General features: G+C 49.5%; 1 protein-coding gene across 3 annotated transcripts in view; it reads left to right on the top strand.

Annotated features, from left to right (window-relative positions):
- The window catches only part of OLFM1 (olfactomedin 1), a 32,799-nt gene extending 23,530 nt beyond the window's left edge, over positions 1 to 9,269 (top strand). For 2 of the 3 annotated variants that reach the window (XM_009998851.1, XM_009998850.1), the window contains exons 5-6: positions 4,288 to 4,394; positions 7,491 to 9,269. In XM_009998851.1, the coding sequence (XP_009997153.1) occupies positions 4,288 to 4,394; positions 7,491 to 8,165 (782 nt within the window). In that variant the 3' untranslated portion in view covers positions 8,166 to 9,269. The remainder of the gene's footprint in view (positions 1 to 4,287; positions 4,395 to 7,490) is intronic. The other variant, XM_009998852.1, reaches the window with a different exon arrangement.
- The last annotated feature ends 850 nt before the right edge of the window (positions 9,270 to 10,119 follow it).

Raw genomic sequence — 10,119 nt, 5'->3', positions numbered from 1 at the left:
GGGGGTCTGCAGGCTGTGACTCAGTTCCCCTTTTTTCTTTTGCATCTTGCAAGTCCCCGGTGGGAAGAGCATGTGTGGGTTCATGTGTTGGTCTGGATTATGCCACGTGCAGGGTAGAAGTCCTTCCTGGCTCTGCTGTTCCCTGAGGGAGCAGGGAGCACCTTCCGTCAGGCCACGTAACCAGCAGGGCTAGAACGGGAGAGATTCACCTGAAATCAGAGGGGATTCATTGACTGGAGCCCATGAGGAGACTGAGCTGTAGCTACAGCCAGAGTTTGACCCCAAAGAGGGGGTGGAGAAGGGGGGGAAGAAGGACATTGCATCCATCAATGCAGGAACTCTCCCCTCCATTTGCTGGCCCAGCTCTGGCTTGATTTAATTTCTTCTTACATTATTGACTTTCTCGTTGGGCGATTTAGATAATCCAAACACATGAACTGCTCTGCAGTCTGTTTTGGTAGCACATATGAAATTACACTCTCAGGTAACTTCATGGAAGATCAGATCTCTTCTGAGCACTTTCTATCCTTGGCAAGGTAACGCTTTCTTTCTCTCCTGTCTCTGCTGGTGGGATTTTGCTTGTTTCTAGATGCCTCCACACTTCCATCAGGAGCTGCCTCCCCTGTGTGTCCCCTCACTTCCATCCTCTCATACCTTGTATGTCCCTTCCCAGCTGCCTCTCACTTGAAATCTTGGAGAGGAAAGTGAATTTCCACCTAAGCCTGGATGCCCAGAGGTGCTTGAACTGTGAGTGTGCAGCGAGTCATGCCCCAAGTCTGGGCTGTGGAAGTTTTTCCCAGGGATGATCCTTTAGACAAAGCCATCCTGGACCCCCCAGCCCCTTTTCAGCTGGCCTCAGTGGAGCTGGCTCCACCAGAGCTAGGGAAGCTCTGATCCTCCCGCAGACCCTGGGGACACTTTTAGAAGCAGCTTCCAAACCATTCAGGGCTCCAAAAAACCTGATTTTCCTCATGGACCATGAGGCACTTGTGCTCTGGGCCATGTCTACATCCCCATCCTGCTCACCTCCTCCAGCTGGGACATCCACCCACGGCAGTCACCCAGGTAAGACTGAGGCAGCCAGGATGGAGAGCTCTGGCAGGCAACTACTCCTCAAAAATTTTGGGGGGGGTTTGGGATCTTTTTGAAGCTTGGTGCTTTTTGGCTCTGCCTCTTCATTCTCTTCTTGCTTTCTCTGTGACCGTGGGGGTCAAGGCAGCTTTTCTGCCTTGGGATGTTGCAGCACCCTTGGGTGCCTGCAGAGACAGATGCTGAGTCTCACAGGGATTCACCCAGGAGGGTTTGCTGCTCACCCAGGAGAGTGATTTATTTGGTCACTTAGCAGCAGACAGCACGGATTGAATCTTCAATGTTGTTTATCACTCCGGAGTGTAAACCAGTGAAAATGGGAGCTAATTGATTTAAATTCAGATAACAACCTTACAAGACACTTCCCTGCCACATGACAGGGCCCTGTTTGCTGAGGATTGCTGTTTGCTACAAATTATCTGCTCAGAGGGATTCACTGACTGTTCAAGGAGCACGTTTTAGCTTAGATTTGCTCCTGCAAGGGCCAGCAAAGCTGCTTCACCCAGTGCCTGTGCACCTGCTAGAGCTCGGGTATGGCTTAGAGCAGCCAGCACAGGAGCTGCTGCAACAAGCATTGGGAAAGGGGGGTGATGTGCTGTGTTCCCATCTGGTTTTCCTCTCCCCATCCTCAGGGAAGTACTGATGCTTGACAGTGCAGCAGCATTTTCCTTAGACAAGGTCCTGGTTTGCATTTTGGGTTTCCTAAGTGTTACTGATGGATCAATAGTGAAAACACTTCCTGACCCTGGCATGTGTGTGAAGAGGGGGTGGAGGGGGGGAAATCAATGGTGGCAAGTTCAATTTGTTATTCTGTTTTCACTCTTAAAGATCACTATTTATACAGGGATTTTAACATTTCCATTAGTGTTCCTAAGAGGAGCCTTGGAGGAGAGGAGAGGTTGTCACTCCTTGATTGGAGGGGGAATTCAACTCAGCTGCTCTGCCCAGGCTCCTGTTTGCCAGCCAGCAGGAGTGTTCCCTGCCCCTTGCAAAAAATCTCAGCCCACAATTCTGGTGCAGGGATGAGGCCAGAGCCCTGCCAGCCTGTCCCAGGGGGTTTCAGGATGGGGAGGGTTCCCACCCAGGCATGACAGAGGCGAGGACAGAGCATGATCCAACCGCAGCCCCATCCCGCCTGCAGAGGCTGGGACTGGGGTGGGAGGGATCAGAGCAGCAGGGAAGGTCCTCAGCTGCAGTAGCAGAGCCATGGAGTCCAGAAGGAGGTGATACTGGTGTGGCTGCATTGGCAGATAAGTTGCTGCTGAGCTGCTGAACATTGCTGGTGGGCTGGATCTTAGGAGAAATATGGAGTGGGGGTGTTAGTATCCTGGGAGGGTGGGAGTGTTTGGTGTGATGGGCTGGAGGAAAAAATGTCTTCTCCTGCTGGAAGATGACCTGTGTGCCTAGAGGAAGGGTCTGTGCAAGGAGCTGCTGGGTCCTTGCTGCTCTCCTGAACTGCAGGAGGACAGGTCAGAGGTGGAGTGTGGGCCAGCCTGGAGGGGTCACTCGGGCAGAGGCTGATCTGTGCTGTTTTCCAGGAAAAAGGACACCCAGGCACCCATAGGCCAGAGGTCCAGGGACTTGAAAAGTGCTTGGGAAACTGGAGTGAAAACGAATCCTCTGTGCATGCCCTGCAAGCTGCTCACAGGCCTCCCTGCTGTTGTGGACTCAGGGATGAGCACCAGGTCATGCTTTCCTGTTGTGCATTGGTCTCTGAGTGACTAGAAATGCCCACAGCATCCCATGTTCCTGCCATCCCAATGGGAAAGCAGGTTTGTTACAAAGGGCTCAGCAAAACTCCCCTGTACAGGAATTCTATCTTATCAGCTGCTGCTCCCATTCAAACTGCAGCACGTCCAAGGGAAGCAGTAGAAGACAGAGTCCCTCTGCCCCCACTGAAGTGACCTTCCTGCTTTTAGTGGTTGCTTGCCCCAGAAAAGGAGAGGAGAAAGCTGGTGGTGTTAGGAGTGTGTTGTGCCTTACAGATGGACAGTGAGGATCCTGGAGGCTGCAGTTGTCCAGCCCTGGGTGATAAACCCCTGAGAGCTGCAGGGACCTGGCTAACATGGGGCCTCAATGCACTTGGCTCCAGGATTTATTTTAAACTTTCCCCCTAGCATCTGAGTGCCTGGGACAGACTGAAATCAAGAAAGAAAACACCTTGCCCTGTGTGAGAACATCACTCTTGCCTGGCTGAAGAGCTGTTGTGAATGTGCCTCCAGCTAAACACGGATGAGATGCATCCTCACTGCTTGCAAACAACACTAGTTTACCCTTATCAGCTGCTGCTGCTGTTATTTTTTTGCTTTTACTTTTTTTTTTTCTCAATCAATGAGCTTTTATACAACCTTTTTCTTCAGGGAAATGGAAGAAAAGAGATAAAGTGGCAGCAATGTAGGGCTGTGATAATGGAAGGCAGCATTGAGCAGATCTGTGCTCAGAGGAAGGCTGGTCCTCTGCAGGGGGAATTTGCAAGGCATAAGAAATTATTGTTTTAACCCTTTGTATCCCTTGGTCAATGCCTTGCTCTCCTGCTGAGTTGAGAGGGTCTGAATGCAGCAGACAGGCAGGAGGACCAATTCCCATTCGTTGTGTCTCAGGGGCCAGGTCCTGTGGCCAGGATCAGGGATATGAAGGGGCAGGTGGGAACAGGCTGAGGAGAGAGGCAGCTAAAAGGTGCTGCAGAGTGTCCTGGCTGGAGACATCCGAGGTCAGCTTGGATGGGGCTCTGAGCAGCCTGGTCTAGTTGGAGATGTCCCTGTACATCACAGAGGGCATGGACTAGATGACCTTTAAAGGTACCTTCCAAGCCAAACTATTCTATGATTCTACTTGGTAATTTTGAGCAGAAGGAGCTTGTCCTGAGCTGGCAGAGCAGCACCTTCCCGGGGTCCCAGATGAAGTGGCTGCTCCAGGCACTTTGTGGTATGGATGACTCTGCTGCTGCTCCAGGAAACCTTGTTTTCTAGAAGCCAGAATGATAAGGACAATTAAGAGGCACGAAAGAAACAAAAGCATTCCAACAGTTGTTCTCAGCATAATTACTTCTAATTCAATAAAACCAGAGCTGCCCATCAGCAGGGGGGAGGTGGCTGGTGCTGATGCCCTTCACTGGGGCTTTGGGGCTGACAAAGCCCCCTGGCCAAGCGAGCAGACGTGGGGTGACATGGTGCTCACCAGCCTTGTACTCTTTTTCAGCCTGTGGGAAGCTGACAGGAATCAGTGACCCCATCACAGTTAAAACCTCGGGGTCCAGGTTCGGATCGTGGATGACGGACCCGCTCGCTCCCGAGGGAGAGAACAAGGTAAGAGCTTCATCCCTGTGCTCCCACCTCCACCTGTGTGGCTGAGGTCATTGAAAACTCATTGCATCCAAGCACGGAGCCTGTGAAACCCACAGAAGGTCAATTAATCTCACGGGGCTCTGCTGGTCTCCTCTGCAGTGCGAGGGGGCTGAGGATCCCACAGGGAGGGAGGGAGGGGTGATGAGGAGGGGGCTGAGCAGCCCCACGTGGCTGTCCCTTCCCAGGGAGAGTGACACTCACTGCACTGATGAGGTCTCGGAAGTGTCACCATGAGGTCTGTACCTCCCACAGGAGGGAAAATCAAGTATTGGGTTTCTTATCTAGTTCTGGCACCCAGGAGGGAGCTGGGGCCAAGCAGAGGGACCTATGATCCTGATCCCTGCTGCTTTTCTGCTGCCTGTGCCTCCAATAACGTCAACCTGACTGTGTTTGTCCTCCATCCTCCACCTTCATTCTGGTGAGGAATTAGCTGACTGCAGCCAGAGAGGAATTTTTTTGCTTTGTTTTGTGGTTTGTTGGGGTTTTTTTTCCATTCAGCCCATTCAGTTTTGATCCCAGGGAGGTAGGAGGCCAATAACTGGCTGAAAATCAATCCAGGCTTCCCAGGACTGATGGAATGAAAAATATCTCGAGTGTTTGCTGAGACATTGCAGGCAGCAAACCAAAACTAAAACCACAGAGCTTGGCTGCATGATCATTTCCTCCTGCATGCAGGAAGGGCTGCATCAGGGCAACTGTTTGGACAGCCCTGCCCTGTGATAACCTTCCTGCAGCTCAGAGAGGCTGAGGGATGCTCTGGAGAAGCCCATGGATGTGCAGCAACAGAGCAGCAGTGACTTATGCTGTCAAGCTCTTTCTCTCCAGCAGCCAACTGGTTGGCACTGGTTCCTCAATACACCACCTCCATATTTTAGAGTTATTAAACAAAACCACCTCTGGCCCCAGTGAGTTCCTAATTATGAAGTGGGTTGGGAAGTCTTAACCCACATCACATCTTGTTTTGCCTAAAAGAAGGGACAGACTTGTCCCCTTTGGGCTGTGTTTGCTGCATCCTTCTGGGAAGGGAGAGTCAGGTCTGTCACAGCTGAAGCTGGTTGATCAAATGCTTCAAGATCTTCCCATGTCTTCAGAGACTTTTGTCTCAAACCAGTATTTTTTTTAGTATTTTGTTTTACCCGTGCATTTTTCTGCAGTGCATTTTTGTTGTGAGGGTAGGCAAGCAGTTTTCTGTGGCTGTAGCTCAAGCTTCACCAGTGTGTATGGTCTGGGTGATCTTTAAGGTCTTTTCCAAACAAGGGAATTCTGTGATAATAGATCCAGTGGGAATTTTATTAGAAACACACAATTAAGTGAACACCATCAACTGCCCAGCGGAGGGGGATGGGGATGGGGAGAGATGGGCAGTTTATCACATCCATCTTATGCTGCCAAGCCCCAGGAGGTGTTTAGTGGTTGGTGTGGTCGTTTGTTCATGCCATGAAATCATTGAACACAATGGTGCAAAGCAGTGAGTCCCCAGGGTGAGGCAGAGGGTGGGTGCTGAGGGCCAGGACAGACGTGTGGGAGCAGGAGAAGGTTGCTCAAAGGCAGCTGATGCAATGAGACGTTGCTGTCCATCCATCTCCTTGTCTCCAAGGCATGAAGTGCCAGTGGGTCCTTCCACCTTGCAGCCCCCACGTGCTGACCTGGGCTCTTCTGCTCTTCTGGGCTTCTCTTTGTCACACTGAAAACTGAGCACGATGTGTTGACAGGCCTCATTTTTTAATACTGAATAATGAAATGGGAGAAGCAGAGAGACAACAGGTTTTCTAAGCTTTGGGGTTTTTTGGTAATTCCCCAAGCTGGCTTAGTTGACCACAGGCATTTCATGGAGTGGGGAATGCCCTCCAGCACCAGGGCTGAGAGCAGCTCTCCCAAGCTGCAGCCACATCTGGGCTTGGGGACGTGCCTGTTTTTTCTCCCACCACTTTTGCAGGCATCCTCAAGCCAGCAGGAGAGGTGTGAAGATCAGAGGTGTTCACCACACACTCATTTCCCACCTCTGCAGTGTTTCCAGGGAGCTGATAAGGGTTGGGGCTGAAAGTTTTGCCTCCAACATTTTTTTTGCAGACCTCACTTGGCCTTTCAAATAGAGCAGCCAAAACAGTTTACATGCACACACGGTGTGTAAATGTTTGTCTGCTCTTCTAAGGGACCCTGGAGACAGCTGCACTGCAGAGGTGGTGCCACCAGCTTTACAAAGGGTTTTCAAAAGGAGTTTGCACTACAGTGTTACCCAGCCCTGCATCCTTCAAGGCCTCCTTCTTGCTATTTAATTTACCTTTCTTCCTTGCTAAACAGTTTCAAAAGAAAGCAGCTGTTGTGTTTGTAGGCAGCAGCTGCATACGGAATGTCACTCCCTGGCTGGGTATTTCTTCTTGATATGAGCTGCACAGCTTTGTCATTTGCCTCAGAATTGGTTTCATATGACAAAAGCTTTTTTCTTTGAAGAGTCTAGACAGTGTCCCCAGTGAACTGGTGCTTAAGTGATGATTTAAAGTCTCTCCCCCATTTACCAACAGCAAGATTTTTGATGTCTTCGTCTCTCGTATCTTAGTGGTCTTGGTTTCAGCTTTTGATGCAGAAGTGCCTGATTTTTAAACCAATATGGACTTTGCCTGAATTTCCTTGGCAATGAAGGATGGCATCCACTGCTTCCTCATTCCAACTTCATGGAGTTCAGCACAGCAGCTGGTATCATGGACTGAGGTGCCACCACGATGGGGCTTGTGGGGAGCAAAAGCAGCATCAACATCACGTGCCGGGTTTAGCCAGAGAAAAGATGTGAATTGCCCTCTGCAAGGACCATGTCTATCGTGCAACTTAAGCTCCCAGGTTCTTGGGGAGATGCCCCAGGAAAACTTTGCTCTTGAGTTGACTTCTCGGCTGCTTTGGGGCTCTAAAACTCCAGTTTATTTCTCAGCGGAGGGGCAGGTGTTGGAAACGTTATTTTCCTGTGGGTTGGGTTCCTTGCTCTGGATTTCTAGGGTGATGTGCAAAGGGCTCAGTTGGTCTCTGCTGTTTTCTAACCCCCCCCTGTTTGTGTTGCTCTTCCAGGTCTGGTACATGGACAGCTACCACAACAACCGCTTCGTCCGGGAATATAAATCCATGGCAGATTTCATGAATACTGACAATTTTACCTCTCACCGCCTCCCTCACCCATGGTCAGGCACCGGTCAAGTGGTCTACAACGGCTCTATCTATTTCAATAAATACCAAAGCCACATCATTATCAGGTTTGACTTGAAAACAGAAACCATTCTCAAGACTCGCAGCCTGGATTATGCCGGCTACAACAACATGTACCACTACGCCTGGGGTGGCCACTCAGACATTGACCTGATGGTGGATGAGAACGGGCTCTGGGCCGTCTATGCCACCAACCAGAACGCGGGCAACATCGTCATCAGCAAGTTGGACCCCAACACCCTGCAGAGCCTCCAGACCTGGAACACCAGCTACCCGAAGCGCAGCGCCGGGGAGGCCTTCATCATCTGTGGCACCCTCTATGTCACCAACGGCTACTCGGGAGGCACCAAGGTGCACTATGCCTACCAGACCAACGCCTCCACCTACGAGTACATTGACATCCCCTTCCAAAACAAGTACTCGCACATCTCCATGTTGGACTACAACCCCAAGGATCGGGCTCTCTATGCCTGGAACAACGGGCACCAAATACTTTACAATGTCACCCTCTTCCACGTCATCAGGTCTGACGAGTTGTAGTCCAGCCTTGTTTAGAAACTGATTGGGGATGGGGGGGGTTGGGGGTGGGGGGGAAAGGAAAAAAAGGGAGAAATTAATTTAAAATTAAAAATTGCTCATATCAAGGAGACATACTTTAAATAAGTAAATGTATAAACAGCTGCCAAAATTAAGACCAACGTCATGGAGGATCAATCATTCAGCATAAACCTGACAGCTCAGCATTACCTCTGCATTTCTAGAAGTCTGGCCCTGTGTTGTAGACTCTCCACTAACCATGTACTTGCAGCTGGAACTGCACTCCAAGAACCACTGAAGTTTGGGGTTTTGTTTTGTTTCTGTTCCGATAGCAAACCTATAGTACATACTAAAGAAGTAAGGCAATGACTGTTGAAAGTTTTTCCTTGGGAGACTCGTTCTCTTCTGTGTGGGGCTTGCATGGACATTTTCCCGACACCCCGGGCAGCTGTGATGGATGTGTGATTTCCAAGCAGACAAAGCTGACCCGTGAGGAGCTCTCACTGTCTGAACAAGACCTACCACAGGTTAGTTTTCTTCGCCTTCCATTGCAGCTACTGTCTCTCAACTGTGTTCTTGTCACTTAGATTAACTGTGCTGAGACCCGAAGTAGCTCATGGATCTGTGTCTTAGTAACTATTAAACACGATGGTTTAAGTATGTATTATGAACAAGTTGTTGTACCCATATTGTTTGAACTTATGTATTCAGCAACTATATTGTATAATGTATGTCTGTTATTTACCAGAGGTGGCAAAACTTTGTATGTCCAGTTTATGCAATGAATGTTGTAAATGCAATGATGTAGTTTGGATTAATAAATGATGGTTTTGTTTCTAAAAAGAAAAAGAAAAAAAAAGATCAGTGTTCACCCTTATACACAGATAACCAATTTCATGTTGATAATTACAAGAATATTCTCTTGCTGTTATACTATCTACATAGCATTATGGTGGTTGGAAATTGCTTCTGTGGAAATTCTGTGGCATCAGATTCCCATGGGAAGCCCTGTTTATGGACGTGTGAAGGTAATTCATTTTTTTTTAAGAGGAAAACTTTGTACTATCCACAGTTATCTAAGGAACAATAAAAATATTAGGAGACTTCCCTGCTTTGTCTCTTGTCTTCTCTGTACCAGTGACCGAGCGTAGGGGAGGGGTAACAGAAATTATTGTGGGAGTTTTTGGGTGATGACTGAGCAACCACCCTGACTTTTTTTACATGTTGAATGGAGCATTGTCTGATGGGTAGCTGAGGCTGGGAGGGTGGAGGGGTTGGCTCTCTGCTCTATGCAGGACTTGAGTTTGCTGGTAAAATCCCTGTCTATTTAACGCAGCTCACGCTGTGATGCTCATTACAGTGAGCAACTTGCTGCTGGAGCCTGAGCTCTCAACACCATCAGTCCTCTTGTTTTGGCCAGAGCAGGGACCTCACAGCATTGCAAGATGCTGCACACACCTTGAAGTGATCCCAGGCACTTTTCCAGCTGAATGCTCCTAAAGCTCTTTATACTTGGAAGCTTAAGAGGCTGGATGCAAACATGATCTTCTCAACCACCCTCAATAAATCCTGCAGATCCTTGCTCTCCCCTTCTGCCTTGTGCTTTCCCCACAGCAGGGCTCATTTTGCTGGGAACCCAGCACCACCAGCAGCTTCATTCTGCCACTGCTGTCTGGTGGGAAATGGGGGGTCCCATCTCTCCCTTTCACCCCAAGCTATTCAGCAATTCCAAAGCCACAGCCCAGGTGAAGGAACAGGACCTGTCCTGCCTTCACTGCCCACCCCAGGAGCTCACTGAGCTGAATCTCACAAGCAGCAGGGATGCCTGGTACCTGGGCAAGCTGCACAGGGCTTGCTCTGGTGTCCTTAGATCCTTGTTGTCTCTTTTCCAAATAGGGAAGCAGGTGAAAATGTTTAGCACCACCAGGCCTGATGATTTTTCAGCCGTGTGGTCTGT

Source organism: Chaetura pelagica, unplaced genomic scaffold (assembly GCF_000747805.2).
Source record: "Chaetura pelagica isolate M959 unplaced genomic scaffold, ChaPel_1.0 scaffold405, whole genome shotgun sequence".
NCBI classification, from domain to species: domain Eukaryota; kingdom Metazoa; phylum Chordata; class Aves; order Apodiformes; family Apodidae; genus Chaetura; species Chaetura pelagica.
Note: the sequence above shows the minus strand (reverse complement) of the source record. Positions and strands in the feature narration are given on the sequence as shown.